The following is an 18346-nucleotide window of genomic DNA, read 5'->3' as shown; positions in this document are numbered from 1 at the left end:
CCAGAGGGTGGTGAGAGTCTGGAACTCACTGCCTGAAAGGGTGGGAGAGTCAGAAACTTTCACAACACTTTTTAAAAATAAATTTTTTGAGTACCCAATTAACTTTTTCCAATTAAGGGGCAATTTAACGTGGCCAATCCACCTAGCCTGCACATCTTTGGGTTGTGGGGGCGAAACCCACGCAAACACGGAGAATGTGCAAACTCCACATGGACAGTGACCCAGAGCCGGGATCGAACCTGGGACTTCGGCGCCGTGTGGCAGCAGTGCTAACCCACTGCTCCATCATGCTGCCCTAACTTTCACAACATTTAATTAGTATTTAGATATTCACTTGCACTGCCATAACCTCCAGGGCTATGGGCCAGGCAATGAAAAATGGTATTAGTGTAGTCAGATCGATGTTGACCAACATGGCACGGTGGGCCAAATGGCCTCCTTCTGTGCTGTAAACCTCTTGGATTCTGTGAATTTTATTCTTACTCTCCTCAGCACAAGAAGAACTCACATGGTGAGTGGGAGCTTAGATACTTGCAACAAGGTTCTTGTCAGCATGCCCAGAGGTGCTTTACAGAAAGTTGATAGGATAGGGGTAGAGGAAGTTGAGCCAGAATGATAGATGGGCGTGATCAAAAATCTGGTAAGAAAGAATTGTTATTGGCAGGTTTTCAAAGTCAGGGAGACATGCAATTCGGTGGATGGGCCAATGCCTGACCCTTCCTAAAATAGCCCAATGCACCTTTCACACAGCTACAGTTATGCACCCATCTGCTATATCTGTTACATCTAGCGCCTCAGGAAGGATGTATTGGAGTGGGGGCCACACAGATTTACCGGGCCTGGCGCAAAGAGTTACATTCTGAGGACAGGTTGCATTCCCTCGAACATAGAAGGCTAAGAGCTCATCAAATTGAGGTGTTTGAGATGATTAAAGGGAATTGGTAGACATAAACTATCCTCCGATAGGGAGTCCAGAACTTGTGAGCATAACCTTAAAATTAAAGCGAGATAATATTTGAAAGCACTTCTTGGCGCACGGGGTGGTGGAAATCTAGAAATCTCTACCCGTTAAGGCTGGAAGGTCAGTAAAACAATTCCAAAATGGAGGTCAGTGGATTTTTGTTGGGCAATGGTGTGAAGGGTGATGGACTGAATGCAGGTAGATGATGTTACGGTGCTGATCAGCCAAGATCTAGCAGAATAGCTGAACAGTCTGGAGGGGTAAATGACCTACCTTTATTCCCATATCCATCTGATCAGGTAGACCAATGGCTCAAAGACTTGGCCATTAAGCAACAGAAGCTGCAGTGATGTTATGCCTCATCTCAGTCTACCATTGAATTTATACATAGGACAGCCATTTGACCCATCGAGTCTGCACAGACCCACTTAAACCCTCACTTCCACCCTATCCCCGTAACCCAACAACCCCATCTAAACTTTTTGGTCACTAAGGGCAATTTATTATGGAAAATCCACTTAACCTGCACGTCTTTTGACTGTGGGAGGATACCCACGCAGACACAGGGAGAAGGTGCGGACTCTGCACAGACAGTGACCCAAGCCGGGAATGGAACCTGGGACCCTGGCGCTGTGAAGCCACAGTGCTATCCACTTGTGCTACCCATGGAATTTGTAATTCAATTTCAATCAGAGGAGATATTCACAAGAGAGCAGATGAAGGTAAGTGTGGAGTGGAGCAAAATTTCTCGGTGCTCAAGTGGGAGCAGTACAACAGTTCTGACACCTGAATAACGTGCAAACCAAAGCAAAGGCCCAAGCTGCTCAAATTAACATAGTTACTACTTGCACAAGAAGCCAAGAAAGATTGGCTCGCTTCATTAACTTCATATTCATCAACCTCATCACGGTCAATAAAGGCGGTTCGCAATGATTTGACAAATATTATCCACGCACATTACAGTTATAGAGTGTTATCATTATGCATCTTCTTATTTAAAACCAGTTCTGATGTCATCGGTAAGTACTGCAACATCATTTGTTGTTACCCGTGTATATTTGTATTTAACTTTCATTTGTCCTAATGCTGTCCTTACTGTTATTTCAATATTTACCCTGGTTTTGAGTCCATACTGTATTTTAAACTTCATTATTTTTATATATTAAAGAAGATCAACCTTCACCACATCTTTTCAACTACGATTTTTGTGATCATGTTACTACAATTACAAAGAGAAAAGTGCAGCAATGACGCACTTTTATTATTTTGGATCACTTCCCAGTAATCACAAAAAGGGGCAGATTCAGCCTCCTTCACACCCGGCTCTATGGCCCCATTGACAAACTCTCAACTTGTCCAAGACTCTACATCCTGACCTGCACCATGTCCAGTTTGCCTTCAGTTACAGGACTCACCAAGCCCTGCCTTCAATCCACGTCCACCAGTTTACAGAATTGAAAAGGCTTACATCTTTTTTCAAAAGAAATGTTGTTCTCAGGATGTGGGCATCGCCACCATCTTTCGTTGCCCATAGAAACCAACGGAGGAGGGCCTTCTTCCTGAACTATGAGCTAAACATTTCAGTGAGGCAGTTAAGACTCAAGCATATTGCTGTGGGACTGGAGTCACATACAGACTAGATATGGATAGTATAATAGGACAATGGTGAACGGGTTTGAGTTTAATAATCCCCTCCACACCCCGATTTCTACTCCAGTCATACATCCCAGCGTACATCCTGCAACATCCCAGCGTACATCCTGCAATTTGGGACTACACTTAATAATAATAATTAATAACAATCTTTATTAGTGTCAATTGAGGCTTACATTAACTGTGCAATGAAGTTACTGTGAAAATCCCCTAGTCGCCACATTCTAGTGCTTGTTCGGGTACACTGAGGGAGACTTCAGGATGTCCAATTCACCCTAACAAGCACGTCTTTCGGGAATTGTGGGAGGAAATCAGAGCATCCGGAGGAAACCCACGCAGACACGGGGAGAACATGCAGACTGCGCGCAGATAGTGACCCAAGCCGGGAATCGAACCCGGGTCTTTGGCACTGTGAAGTAACAGTGCCAAACACTGTGCTACCGTGCCGACTGCACTTCCAGCTCTGATAAAGCCTTCAACAATATTATTGCTGTGATTGGGAACTCTCTCCCATCAGGCCTTGACATTCTCAACCCGCTTTCAAACCCTTATTCTTTCAATCATCATTCCCAACTCTTTCATTGATTCATCAGGGCCCATTCAATCTCTGTGCACCGCCTCTGGACCTCTCTAACCTAGTGTCGATCCATTGTTCATGGTGAAAAACACTAAACAATGTCCTACTCTAATTCTTCCCTCGAAGCTCAAGAGAATTCCTTCCCTCCCACGAACAATCCAAAGCCAAGATTGGCACAAACTCAATTCTCTATTATGCAACAAACTGTGCAGAGGTATTAGGGACTTAAAATATAATAATAATAATCTTTATTGTCACAAGTAGGCTTACATTAACAGTGCAATAAAGTTACTGTGGAAAGCCCCTAGTCGCCACATTCCGGCGCCTGTTCGGGTACACGGAGGGAGAATTCAGAATGTCCAAACTACCTCACAGCATATCTTTCGGGTTTTGTGGGAGGAAACCGGAGCACTCGGAGGAAACCCACGCAGACACGGGGAGAACATGCAGACTCCGCACAGACAGTGTCCCAAGCCGGGAATCGAACTTGGGACCCTGGTGCCGTGAAGCAACAGTGCTAACCATGCCGCCCCACAATGGTTCTCAATTTTTAAAGAAGTATCATATTTGCGACCCAAGAACATGGTAAATTCAGACTGTGATAGCTATAATATTGATCGACTGACAGAAATGGGATAAGATATATGTTACTGGATCCTCTGAAGCAAATGTCCTCAGACTGCACTGACTGTTGCAGTAACTAAACCTTCCTGGTTACTATACGCGAGATCCAGGGCTTTCCATTAAAACACAGGAATTTCATTTCAGGATCTGCCGGTAGCAAAAGAAAATATAAAGTACCCTGTCCAATCCAGATATTTATCCTGGCATGCCCTGCGGTATGTCAAATATGGCCCACATTTCTCACTACGCCGTAGGGAGCTTAAGTCTCAAATGGGTGAGGACAAGTCAGTGACCCAGGAAGGGATCACAGCATTAATTCAAACAAATCAATGGTTTACTGATTAAAATTCAAAGTGGAAACCAAATGGATTTCCAATTGATAATAAAGGAAGAATTCTGCTGCACAATTTCCAGTTCAGAAATGCAAGAACAGGCAAAAATGGAGGTAACGTTGTTCAAGAATATTGACCCCTTGAATTTCAAATGTGTGTTTAAAAGATAATCAAGTGTATTCTTGAGTGTACACTTGAGAGCTCAGGTGAGATTTATCCCAGACATCACAATAACAAATCCAATAGCGAGTATAAAACACACCTAGCCTCTACTCAAATAGGGTGGCGAATTTGTTGCCATAATGTAAAACCACAATAAGCACCACAGATTGGACAAGGAAGGCTTTGGCATTTTATTCAGCTGCTGGAAGAACCTTCCTTTCAGAAGCATTGGACTCAGTTACTGGGATGGATTTCAAACTGAATGGAACATTGGACTCCCCTGATTCACCCGCCAACACTAAAGGTGCAATGGATGATCGAGGTCGGTTTCCGTCCGAAATTGCAATGAACTCCGAACGTAATCGATGCACATTAAATATCCTTTTCCTTAGCTATGTAAATCATCCTATTTTTGTTCAAACAAATATTTACAAATGAAACTGATGCGCAGGAAAAGACCAGTTGGTCTAACAAGGCCTCAACACACATCAAGATGGTCAGAGAACATCAGGATTAGTGCTTCCTTATAACCAACCCTACCCAACTGCAGCCAGGAAACCTTCTGGAAGAAGCAACAAGGAACCAGGGCCACAAAGGGAAACAAATATCACAGGCAATTCCTCTTCAACCTTCTCAGGCGATCAAAGCCAATCCAAGAGATCCGATGGAGCAAGTGCTGCCTCTAAAGACACTCTTAAAGGTAATGGAATGTCTACCCCAATTAATACCTGGTCCAGTTCCCTCTTAAAGGCAATGTAGAGAGCCAATACCCAACAAAACAACTGGCAGCACATTTCAGGTGCTTTTTTAAAAATTCATTTACGGGATGTGGGCATCGCAGGTGAGGCCAGCGTTTATTGCCCATCCCTAGTTGCCCTTCAGAAGGTGGTGGTGTGTTGCCTTCTTGAGCCGCTGCAGTCGCTGAGGTGTAGGTATGCCCTCTCTGCTGTTAGGGAGGGAGTTCCCAGGATTTTGACCAAGCGATGATGGTGAGTGGCTTAGAGGGGTGGGATTCCCAGGTATCTGCTGATCTTGTCCTTCCAAATGGTAGCAATCGTGCTGCCCAGTTAAGAACAAGTCACCTGTAGCCAAACCTTCCTTCCCTAAAGGCCCAGATTTTTCTTTTTTAAATGACAGTCGGCAGTGATTCCATGGTCATCTTTAGACTTTTACGTCCAGAATTTTTTTCAAATAAATATTTTATTGAGGTATTTATAACAACAACAGAATAAAAATGTGCATTAAGCTATAAACATAGTGCAACAGCCGTCTTCCTCCCTTACAGGTCCCACCTTTACTAACCCTCTAAACTAAACTAAACCCCGACACCCCCCTTCTGCTGACGGTTAATTTTCCCCAAAGAAGAGGACGAATGGCTGCCACCTCCTGACGAATCCTAATATTGACCCTCTCAGGGCGAACTTGATTTTCTCCAGACAGAGAAAGCTAGCCATGTCGGTTAGCCAGGTCTCGGGGGCTTTGAGTCCTTCCAAAGCAAATAGTATCCGTCCCCGGGCTACCAGGGAAGCAAAGGCCAGAACGTCCGCCTCTTTCTCCTCCTGGATTCCCGGGTCTTCCGATACTCCAAACATCGCCACCTCTGGACTCGGTGCCACCCTTGTTTTCAACACCTTGGACATGACAGCCGCAAACCCCTGCTAGAATCTCCTAAGCTTCGGGCATGCCCAGAATATTTGGACATGGTACGCTGGTCCTCCCTCACACCTTGCGCACCTATCTTCTACCCTAAAGAACCTGCTCATCCGAGCCATTGTCATGTGAGCCCAGTGAACGACCTTGAATTGTATCAGGCTGAGCCTGGCACATGCTGTGGACGCGTTGACTCTACTCAACACGTCTGCCCATACACCATCCTCTATCTCTCCTCCCAACCCCTCTTCCCACTTGCGTTTCAACTCCTCGGTCTGCGCCTCCTCTGACCCCATGAGTTCCTTGTAAATGTCAGAAACCCTCCCTTCTCCTACCCACACTATGGAAACTACCCTGTCCTGTATCCCCCTTGGTGGTAGGAGCGGGAAGGTTGAGACCCGCCTACATAGGAAGTCCCGCACCTGCAGGTACCTAAGCTCATTTCCCCTCGCCAATCCAACTTTCTCCTCCAGCTCCCTCAGGCTAGAAAAGCTCCCCCTTTATAAACATATCTCCCATCCTCTCGATCCCTGCACCTCCGGATCCTTCCATCCAGCCTTCCTGGGGCAAACCAGTGATTATTACAAATTGGAGACCAGACCGATGCTCCCTCTGCTCCCACATGTTTCCTCCATTGTCCCCAGACTCTCAGGTCGCCGCCACCACCACGGGGCTGGTGGAGTACCGTGCCGGCGGGAACGGCAGAGGCGCCGTTACCAATGCCCCCAAACTAATGCCTTTGCATGCTGCCACCTCCACTCGCTCCCACACTGACCCTCCCCCCACCACCCACTACCTAATCATGGCTATATTCACCACCCAAAAATAATTACTAAAGTTCGGCAGCGGCAGCCCACCCTCCCCCCGGCTCCGCTCAAGCATCCCCTTTTTTACTCGCAGGGTCTTACCCGCCCATACAAAGCCAGAGATCACCTTATTGACCCATTTAAAGAAGGACCGTGGAATAAAAATGGGGAGACACTGAAACACAAACAGGAATCTCAGGGGGACCATCATTTTCACTGTCTGCATCCTCCCAGCCAGTGACAACCGAAGCACGTCCCACCTTCGGAAATCGTCCTTCATTTGGTCTACTAATTGGGCCAAATTTAACTTGTGTAGCCGTTCCCATTCCCACGCCACCTGGATGTCTAGGTACCGAAAGCTTCTCCCTACCACCCTAAACGGCAGCTCCCCCAATCGCCTCTCCTGCCCCTTGCCTGGATCGCAAACATCTCACTTTTCCCCATATTCAGTTTATAACCCGAAAACTGGCCAAATTCGCCCAAAATCCTCAATTTCTTCCTTCCCTTCTAGTGGATCCGAAACATATAGGAGCAGGTCATCTGCTTATAGCGAGACTCTGTGTTCCACCCCCTCCCCACACCCCCAAACCCGGACCAGCCCCTTGAGGCTCGGAGCACAATTACAAGTGGCTCTATGGCCGGCGCAAACAGCAGTGGGGAGAGGGGGCATCCCTGTCTCATCCCCCGGTGCAGCCTGAAATAGTCCGATGTTGACCTGTTCGTCCGTACGCTCGCAACAGGAGCCTGATACAACAGCCTAACCCAGTCAATGAAGTCCCGACCAAATCCAAACCGCCCCAGTACCTCCCACAGATATTCCCATTCCACCCGATCAAATGCCTTTTGCAACCACTACCTCCACGCCCTTATTAAGTCTAGAATTTTTGTTGATTTCAATCTCTGGCATTTGCCATGGTGAGATTCCAAACTGGGTCCCCAGTGCATTACCCTTGGTCTTTGGTTTATTAGTCCAGTGCCGATATCACTATATGACACCGCCTCTTCCTCCTTTAAGCGGGTTGCTTTGTCCTGGATGGTGTCAAGCCTCTTGACTGTTGTTGGAGAGCTGCACTCATCCAGGTGAGTGGGGAGTATTCCATCACATTCCTGACTTGTGCGTTGTAGATGGTGGACAGGCTTTTTGTGGGGGCGGGGGGGGGGGGGGGGGGTGTCGTCCAATCCTATGCTGACCGGAAATGTCCAATTACAGTCTACCCCCCGATCACTTTCCCTTACCGTGAAATGATGCTGTGATCGCTCCTCTTTGTGCCACCTCCAATTGTGACACTGGCATTACTGATCTGCGGCACCCATAGCACAGCGGTTAGCACTGCTGCTTCACAGCACCTGGGTCCCGGGTTCGATTCCCGTCTTGGGTCACGGTCTGTGCAGAGTTTGCACGTTCTTCCCGTGTCTGCATGGGATTCCTCCGGATGCTACGGTTTTCTCCCACAAGTCCCGAAAGACATGCTTCTTTGGCGAATTTGGACATTCTGAATTCTCCCTCTGTGTACCCGAACAGGAGCCGGAGTGTGGCGACTAGGGGCTTTTTACAGTAACTTCATTGCAGTGTTAATGGAAGCCTACTTGTGACATCAATAAATTATAATGAGCTAAATTATTTCAATAAAATGTATTTGACTCACACTTACTAAAATTACAATGCAAGTTCAGCCTTATGTGACTATCACACATTCCAAAGTTGCCAGTAATTTACAATGTTGGTTAGTAATTCAGAGCAGGAACCTGGACTGTTGGCCTCTGTTCTTACTTGATGGTATCAAGAGGCAACTTTAGGGTTGCATTTTGTGACACCACTATTCGCAGCCAGAATGGAGATGATCCTCCATGGCAGGAATGGGCTTTCTGCATATAGCTTATATGTAACTGTCCTCCAGCAACTGCATTTTCCCACAGAAATCGTCCTGTTGTTATTGGGAGACATTCATGCAGCTTTAGTAATGATCTGTTTGCTGCGGTTCATAGAGACTCTGTTTTAAGCAGACTGGAGAGTTTGTCAGAGTGCACTGATACAGATTGTGCTGAGTACACAAACTGCTTGCTGGACAATGCACTGCCTGGTGCAAATTCTGTTGTAAATCCCACCCTGCATCCCCTATATGTTGGCTGGCACAGTGGGCACTCTGCACATTGGGATCATGACACGAAAATTGAAAATCTCACTTACAGCTCATGGAGATAACAAGCGCAGAATGAATAAACCTCCACTGATGTGGAAGGAAATGGGACATTGTTGAGACAGTGCACAAGGAACTGTGCTCCATACCTAGTTGTGTAGCTGACCCAATACTGCATACTGATTGAAGCTGTGAAAAGTAGCAGCATTTCTCGGATGGTATGCACCCTTGGAGCAGCCAATCTTCTATCTCATGAAATGAAATGAAAATCGCTTATTGTCACGAGTAGGCTTCAATGAAGTTACTGTGAAAAGCCCCTAGTCGCCACATTCCGGCGCCCGTTCGGGGAGGCTGTTACATTACATATTTTCTGGTTTTCCATCATATTCGGGCCTGGTAATTTCGCTGCTCACCTGGAGTCCGTCTTTTTAATTTAATATTTTTTTACTTTTCCAATTAAGGGGCATTTTTGCACAGCCAATCCACCTACCCTGCACATCTTTAGGTTGTGGGGGTGAGGCCCACATGGCCTTTGTTGAGGTATTCCATGTTAGGTTCCTAATGGACACATCCTGAATTCAAACTAAAAACTAATGACGCTAATTATAGATTTTTCAATTGGCTACTGCTTGGTTCCTCCCCTTGGGAGAAGACTTGCATTTATGTAGGCTTTTCACGACTACCAGCTGCCCCAGGGCAGCTGGGGCTGGTTTAGCATACTGGGCTAAATCGCTGGCTTTGAAAGCAGACCCAGGCAGGCCAGCAGCAAGGGTTCAATTCCCGTACCAGCCTCCCGAACAGGTGCCGGAATGTGGAGACTAGGGGTTTTTCAGAGTAACTTCATTGAAGCCTACTCGTGACAATAAACAATTTACATTTTTTCATTTCAAAGCACTTTACAGTCAATGGAATACGTTTTAAGTGTGATCACTGTTCTAATGTGGGGAAACCAGCAGCCAGTTTACACAGCAAACTCCCCCAATCATCAATGTGACCGTGACCAGACCATTATTTTTTGTGATGTTGATTGTGGGTAAATGTCAACCAGAATACTAGGATAACTCCCCTGGTCTTCTTCAAAATAGTGACATGGCACCTTTACCATCCACCCAAACATGCAGATGGGGCCTCTGTGCAGTGTCCCATCTGAAACAATATCACCTTGATTTTCTCCTCAAGCCCTCGAGCGGGACTTGAACCCAAAGCCCTGCGACTCAGAAGCAAAAGTGCCATCAACTGAACTACGGCTGCCATTGTAAAGAAGTAGAAAATGATGGGTTTGCGGTGTACATTTTAAATCTGTTCAGTTGTGAATTGTTGGTGTTTAACGCAAAGCGCAACTCAAGTGTTGTGTGCATGCAAGGACATTCACGGGCAGACACCCGAGCGGGGTTAGTTCAAGTTTCAATGAGGGATTCTCTGTGACTTTTGTAGCCCAACAAATCTATTCCAGGAATGGTTCACTTTATGGAACCCATCTGCATTGGTCAAGTTGCTCTGAAACCATAATCCAGAATTGATATTTGATCTGATTCAAGTTGCTGATGTCTATGTTCACAACACTAAGCGGTAAAGCTCTACAAGGTTCCTCCTTGTACACATACACAGGAGTTGACTTTAAATGTAGGGTTACTGCCACAAACGATGAGGGAGGCACTGGGTGACGTCCAGCAACAGTTATTTTGAAACCTCATTACCAATATTATCACTCCCAATTCTGGCAGGCGAATTGCACTAATGATAGCGCTGAGCACTATCAAAGAGGAAATGGGGAGAGTAACGGCCCAGTAAGTTCTCTTTAGGGTGAAATGTAGGAGCGTAAGCCCAGAGAACCCTGGATGAGTAGCAATATTCAGCACTAAATAAGAAAGAAAAGAGAGCCTTTTAGCAGGTACAAGGGAGAAAGTCAGTGGGGGTCTTAGTGGTGTATAAAAAGTACAATGGGGAATTAATAATAAAACAATTGGGAATGTAAAGAGGGGGCATGAAAAAGCACCGGCAGGTAAGATTAGGGATACTCACGCAGACACGAGGAGAACATGCAGACTCCGCACAGACAGTGACCCAAGCCGGGAATCGAACCTGGGACCCTGGAGCGGTGAAGCAACTGTGTTGACCACTGTGCTACCATGCTGTACACAATTAATTTTTTCCAATTAAGGGGCAATTTAGCGTGGCCAATCCACCTACACTGCACATGTTTTGGGATGTGGGGGGCGAAACCCACGCAAACACAGGGAGAATGTGCAAACTCCACACGGACAGTGACCCGGAGCCGGGATCGAACCTGGGACCTCAGTGCTGTGAAGCAGCAGTGCTAACCACTGCGCCACCATGTTGTCCCTATAAGTATATTAAGGGGAAGAGGGTGACCTCAGACCATTAGGGACGATGGGGCAATCTGTCCATGTAATCGGAGGACCATTGGTGGGGTGTTAAATGAGTACTTCATTAGTGAGGAGGATGTAGGCACAGAATTCGGGGACAGGGACGATGAGGTTCTTGAACAGTTTGACACGGGGAGTGAGAGAGTGAGGAGGTATTGCAGGTTTTGACAGGTCTGAATGAGTTGTGTCCCAAGCTGCAGTGGGAGGCAAGGGAGGATATTACCCAAATTCTTAATTCCTTTCTGGCCACAGCGGAGGTGCCAGAGGATTGGAGGACAGCTAATGCGGTTCCACTTTTCAAGGCGAGTGGTAGGGATAAACTAGGAAGTTACAGATCAGGGAGTCTCACATCAGTGGGTGGGAAACTATTGGAGAAAATTCTGAGAGAGAGAATTAATCTCCATTTCATCAGAGGGAAGTCAAGTCATGTCAAAACATGTGCAGTGTAGGTGGATTGGCAAATTTGATTGAATTTTTCAAGGAGGTTATTGGGTGTGTAGATGAGGGTAGTGCAGTTTATATGGATTTCAGCAAAACTTCTGACAAGGTCCCACATGGGAGACTGATAAAGAAGGAAAAGCACATGGGATTCAGGGTAACTTGGCAAGCTGGGTCCAAAACTGACTTAGTTGTAGGAGACAGTGGGTGGTGGAAGAAGGATATTGGTCTGACTGAAGGCCAGTTCCAGTGGCCTACCACAGGGATCAGTGCTTGATCCTTTATTGTTTGATTGTGGGGAATTGACAAGTAGGTTTGCGGATGACACAAGGTTGGCAGGGTGGTTAATAATGAGGACGAAGGTCTTGGGTTGCAGGATATAGATGGGTTTGTCTGATGGGCAGATCAGTGACAGACGAATTTAACCCTGAAAAGAGTGAGGCGATGCACATTGAACACTTTGAAAGGAGTAACAAGACAAGGGATCAGTCAATGAATGTCTGGACACGAAGAAGCTGAGAGGAACAGAGGGATCCTGAGGTGCTTGTCCACAGATCCCCAAAGGTGGCAGTACAGGCTAATAGGGGGGAGCTTAAGAAGGCAGATGGAACACTTGCCTTTATCAGTCAAGGCATAGGTTATGCTGGAGTTGCATCAAACTTTGGTTAGGCCACAGCTGGAGTACTGTGTGTAGTTATGGCCGCCTCACTATAGGAAGGATGTGATTGCAGTGGAGAGGATGCAGAGGAGGTTTACCATAATATTGCCTGGGATGGAAAATTTGAGCTATGAAGAGAAGCTGGACAGGCTTGAGCAGGGAAGGCTGAGGGGGGACTTGACTGAGGTGTATAAGATTATGAGGGCTATTAACAGGGTGGTTTCGGAAACAGCTGCTCCCCTTAGCTGAAGGGTCAATAAAGAGGGGGCATAATTTCAAGGTGAAAGGCTTAGAGGGGATTTGAGGATAGAAATGTTCGCCCAGAGGTGGTGGGAGTCTGGAGTACACTGCCTGAGAGGGTGGTAGAGGCAGAAAACCTCACAACCTTTAAAAAGTATGTGGATAAGCACTTGAAATGTCATAACATTCAAGGCTATGAGCTAAGCGCTGGAAAGTGGGATAGAGTATTTCTGTCAGTGCAGACTCAATGGGCTGAAGGGCCTCTTCTGTACTGCATGACTGACTCAATGATTAGCAGCCGCTTCCAAGCCCAGAGAGGCAGTTATATGCTGTTAGATAACTTTGTGAGTTTTGAGAGGAGGTGAAAGACTTAAAGATAGTATGTAAATAAATACAAAGAAATGGATCACGAAACAAATCATTGCACTAACTCCACATCTACCCCCCAAAAAATTACATTTAATTTTGTGGCAACTCAGTTGACCGGACGGCTGGTTTGTGAAGCAGAGCGAGGCCAGCAGAACGGCGGGTTCGATTCCCGTACCGGCTGAGGTTATTCCTGAAGGCTCCGCCTTCCCAACCTTGCCCCTCGCCTAAGGTGTGGTTATCCTTAGGTTAAATCACCACCAAAGGGGAAAGCAGCCTGTGGTCATCTGGGATTATGGCGACTTTACTTTAGTTATTAGTGAGTGTTACTATAATACTTGATGTTATATTTTGTAATCACGATTATAACAACAAACTTTATTGTCACAAGTAGGCTTACATTAACACTGCAATGAAGTTACTGTGAAAAGCCCCTAGTCGCCACATTCCGGCGCCTGTTCAGGTACACAGAGGGAGAATTCAGAATGTCCAAATTACCTAACAGCATGTCTTTTGCGACTTGTGGGAGGAAACCGGAGCACCCGGAGGAAACCCACACAGACACAGGAAGAACGTGCAGACTCCGCACAGACAGTGACCCAAGCCAGCAACCGAACCTAGGACCCTGGCCCTGCGAAGCAACAGTGCTAACCCCAAATATATCCATTTGTCCAGGTCCAACATCGTTATACTCCCCTCACAGCTGAGTGCCGAACATAGAAATGACAGCACTCGCAGTGGCCATTCGGCCACTGTGCTCGCCCTTAAACTGAAACTAACTCAAAATCTATTTCAGAACATAACAAGAATAGACCATTCAGCACCTCAGGTTCTTTACATCATTCACCAAGTTCACCTGTAGCTTAACTCTATCTGCCCACCTTGGTTCCACAACCTTCCATACCCTTGCCTGTCCTTCAGTCACATCCTTCCTTCCCAAATTCCTGTAATACCAGGCTGCAGCCTCCCGCTCAATAGTCACTCATTATCAGATATTCCATGCTCTAATCTCCTCCATACAAAACTTCTTGCCATCTTGTGATAATTCTAAATTTATGCTTTCTTGTCACCAATTAGTTACATTAGTTACAGAGTCAGTCAAGAATGACAGTAACCAGTACAAGATGTCTCATAGTACTGCCACTTGTGAGTCTCACACTCACATTCTCAAGAGGCATTCTCAATGTCAGGACTTCCAAATCTGCCGATTAAACCAAAGCACACAAATATAATTGTGTCCACTGTAAGACTGCACATTCTGTCCTTATTTAAAAATACATATTCCAACTATAAATTCTCATGTCCACATTTTCACTGCAAACGGCCTATGCAAACTCGTCACCATGGTTACAAAATTTAGCCACAGGCTTGCCATAAGTTGCTCAACAAGCTTTCTGAGATGCCTTTCCAGCTGCTATTTACCTTGCCTGTAATTGAAATTTCCAATGGGTTGAAAAGAAAAGCTTTCTTTTTTTAAAAAAAGGTAATAATATTTATCTGCTGAACAATATTAATCTGAACTGCTCGGGTTTCTTTTCCACAAAAGACTCAGCCTCTCTCGAAAGAGTGGCCTTTCACTGGATAGTTCCACCCCACACCAGGCAAGACACGCTCTTCAAATGATTTTGAGCATCTGCAGAGTTTCCCAGCGTACAAGGGGAGAGGAGTTAGTCGACCCGCCCTCTGAGAATTTCAGCGTGTCTTTGCTTCCTCCTGAAGTATTTGGAAGCAAGGAAGATTAAACATCTAAGGTTTTAGGCCCAAGCCCACTCTTGGACTTCAGTACAAAAGTCCAGGCTGACACGCCAGAGAGGCACAGAGGAAATGCTGCACTGTTAGAAATGCCATCTTTCCTCGAGACATGGAAATGACAGCACATCTGCCCACTCTTAGGGCAGCACAGTGGTTAGCATTGTTGCTTCACAGCGCCAGGGTCCCAGGTTCGATTCCCGGCTTGGGTCACTGTCTGTGCAGAGTCTGCACGTTCACCCCCTGTCTGCATAGGCTTGCTCCGGGTTCCTCCCACCAGTCCTGAAAGACATGCTGTCAGGTAATTTGGACATTCTGAATTCTCTCTCCATGTACCCGAATAGGTGCCGGAATGTGGCGACTAGGGGTTTTTCACAGTAACTTCATTGCAGTGTTAATGTAAGGCTACTTGTGACACTAATAAAGATTATTTTTATCATTCACACGCCAGGGACCTGGGTTCGATTCCCGGCTTGGGTCACTGCCTGTGTGGAGTCTGCACATTCTCCCCGTGTCTGCGTGGGTTTCCTCCGGGCGCTCCGATTTCCTCCCACAAGTCCTGAAAGATGCGCTTGTTAGGTGAATTGGACATTCTGAATTCTCTGTGCACCCGAATAGGCGCCAGAATGTGGCTACTAGGGGATTTTCATAGCGACTTCATTGCAGTGCTAGTGTAAGCCTATTTGTGACACTAGTAAGTATTAGCTAGTGGATATAAAAGTTTCCATGGCACTATTTTGAAGAGACAGGGAATAATCAACACTCTCCTGGAAAATATTTATCCCTCAATCAACATCACTAAATATGATTATGTTTGTGGGAGCTTGTTGACTGCTATGTTTCTAAATTACAAGTGGCTAAAGTACTTCATAGTGTAAAGCACTTTGGGCTATCCTGAGGTTATGAAAGACACATCTACATCGAAGGCACTATATAAATGCACATCTTCCGTTTAAATTAAGTACATTCAAATCAAGTACACAACAACTGCACACATCGAAACAGCAGAGGCTATGAGCCCACTGCATAAGATGAGAAATAAGAGCAGGAATAGACTATTTAGCCCCTTGAGCCTGCTCCAGCAGTCAGTAACGTCATGGCTAATCTGATATGGCTGTAACTCCACTTCTCTGTCTGCATCCCACCGCCCCCGCCACCCACCACCCACCACCCACCCACCCAGTCTACCAAAAATTTGAAATCTGTTTTACCCGGTCAATTTTGACATTTTGTCAAGACACTAATTCACCAACTGTAGCCAGATAATAATTAGCCAATCTATTGAATTGCTAGTTCCAGTGTGTTCACAAGCCTACCTAAAATGAGAAGAATTGAACCAAAACTATGTTTAAAATAAAATGTAAATGTGTTTTGACAAAAGGTTGGACTTATATCCCCCGGTGTCTAGAAGAGCAAGAGTCAACTTGATTGAAACACATAAGATCCTGAGGGGTATTGACAGGCTGGGCGTGGAGAGGGCGTTTCCTCTTGTGGGAGAATCTAGAACTAGGGACTACTGTTTAAAAACACGGTGTTGCCCATTTAAGAAGAGATGGGGAGAAGTTCCTCACTCTGAGGACCATGAGTCTTTGAAATGTTCTTCTTGAAAAGGCGCTGAAAGCAGAGTCTTTGAATATTTTTAATCACCAGGTGGATGGATTATTGGCAAACATGGGGGCAAAGGCTATGGGGGGGGGGGAAGAGTAGGTGGGAATGTGGGGTTGTAGTCATAATCAGATCAGCCATGATCTTATTGCAAGGTCAAGAAGACTCGAGGGGCCGAGTGGCCTCTATCTGTTCCTAATTCGCATGTGGGCAAAAGTAAACGATCCTTGGAATGACTGTACATTTGCCCCCTTTTAAAAATGCTGCACTTGACAACAGCTGACCTTTGGTGTCATTAAAGAAGTTACAACTTTGATCAAGTGAGTGTGCGCGTGTGCCCTACCCCCAAAGTATACCCTCTGGGCAGGGAGCCAGCACCCAGAGTTCATCAGCAACCAGTTTGCAAATCACAGGTCCCAAGCCCAGACCCAAACGTTCGGTGGGCTTGACAGCCAATAGGATCGACGAGCGAGGGGATCAAACAGAGAAAGAGAGAAACAGAAAAGGATTCCAACTCAAGTTTGAGCTGTGAATCCCGGTCAGTTACACACTGCTCACATTTTTGTATTTAAACACCCCAAATAAAGGCTACATACAGGTTCACATCACCAGCATCCCTCTCTCCTGGGGTGTTGCTCATTCTCAGGCGGAGGGTGTCAATTTCAACGGTGAAAGTGACAGGTGGCGCCTGGGTAGCCATCACTGGGGGCTAGTCTCAGAGGAGGGCCGAGGGGGTGGGAAGAGGCTGGAGGTGTCTCTCCCCCTCCCCTCCCCTCTGGAGAAAGCGGAGAGGCAGTCACTGCAATGTATCCACACCATGAAAATGTATCAAAGAATGTATCAAAAAATATGTATCCAGCCGCCTGGAAGCTGATGAAACAATGTAACCAATTGTAATTGTATCCAAATTCCCTGGTGACAGCAGCAGCCCTTTCACGGGGCTGGACAACACCTGTAGGGATGCTGTCAGCTCCAGGTGACTGAGTCCTGCAGATAGGCAGCCGGGGCGACGTGCATTCGGCCCATTTTCTCCCTCCTTACCTTGGTCTTCACTTGCTCCACGTCCCATTTGGGCCGCAGCTTCCCGACCAGCTCCAAAGCGCCCGAGATCACGTCGTTCTCGTCCACATAGATGGTGAACTTGGGCACGGCGGGGGCTCCGGTGGGGACGTGCACCTCGGTCTCCATGTCCCAGCTCCTGTGGCCGGACAGGGGGTGGGACGGGGTTGGCGGGCGGGAGGGGGGGTCGGCCCGGGGTATATATGCGAGGAGGGGAGGTGGAGGGAGGGGGCGAGCGTACTCGGCTGTCAGCTCCGGCTCCTCCTCCGGAATCTGGTCCGGTTGGAATGAGGCAGGAAGCGGCTCCGAGCTCACACATCGACAGGAGGTGAAGGAGGAGCCTCCACCGGCTGCATCGCAATCGGCTGCGTCGGGCAAGTGCTTCCCCCTATCAAAGGGAGGTCGGAACATCAGAAAAGAACGTGTCCTCCTCCAAACTCTCCTGCAATCATTCTATTCCCATGCAGTCTCTTCCCAACATTCCCTGTATCAGCAGGACGCCAATGATCTGAGTTGCTTGAGGCTGATTTTATGTAGATATCAAATCTTTGTAGATTCCGGTGCAGAGGTGATCTCATCAGTGATCTCACACTTTACAATGGAAATAACATGTGTTTTTAAAAAATATATATATATCTCAGTTACAAAGGATGGGGAAATTCATGCATGCTTAAGAAACATACACGGGTCATTGTGATGTCTGTGTTACTGATCCAAAAATACCTCACAATGTAACAGCTTGAGTGGTACCCAGCATATGTGTCAGCAAACAAAACCCTTATTGTTTCCTCATGGCGGAGCCGGAGTCAGTTCAAAGTCACTGCTGTCTGCACAACTCCAGGGTTCGGCAGGTGACCACTCTTTGCCCAACTGCAACTCACAAGATAGATATGAGATGAGGAATGACTTTTGACCCATTTAAATAGAATGGCACTGCAGGG

The 18346-nt window shown here is 46.6% G+C and overlaps 1 protein-coding gene across 1 annotated transcript in view; it reads right to left on the bottom strand.

Moving 5' to 3' along the window:
- LOC119978387 (ethanolamine kinase 1-like) overlaps nucleotides 1–17929 on the bottom strand; it is an 84906-nt gene extending 66977 nt beyond the window's left edge. Inside the window, exon 1 of the mRNA XM_038820001.1 lies at nucleotides 17388–17929. Coding sequence (XP_038675929.1) covers nucleotides 17388–17816 — 429 coding nt within the window. The 5' untranslated portion in view covers nucleotides 17817–17929. The remainder of the gene's footprint in view (nucleotides 1–17387) is intronic.
- Nucleotides 17930–18346: the final 417 nt, after the last annotated feature.

Source organism: Scyliorhinus canicula, chromosome 15 (genome assembly GCF_902713615.1).
Source record: "Scyliorhinus canicula chromosome 15, sScyCan1.1, whole genome shotgun sequence".
Classification (NCBI taxonomy): Eukaryota; Metazoa; Chordata; class Chondrichthyes; order Carcharhiniformes; family Scyliorhinidae; genus Scyliorhinus; species Scyliorhinus canicula.
The sequence above is the reverse complement of the archived record's forward strand: the minus strand, read 5'-3'. Positions and strand labels throughout refer to the sequence as shown.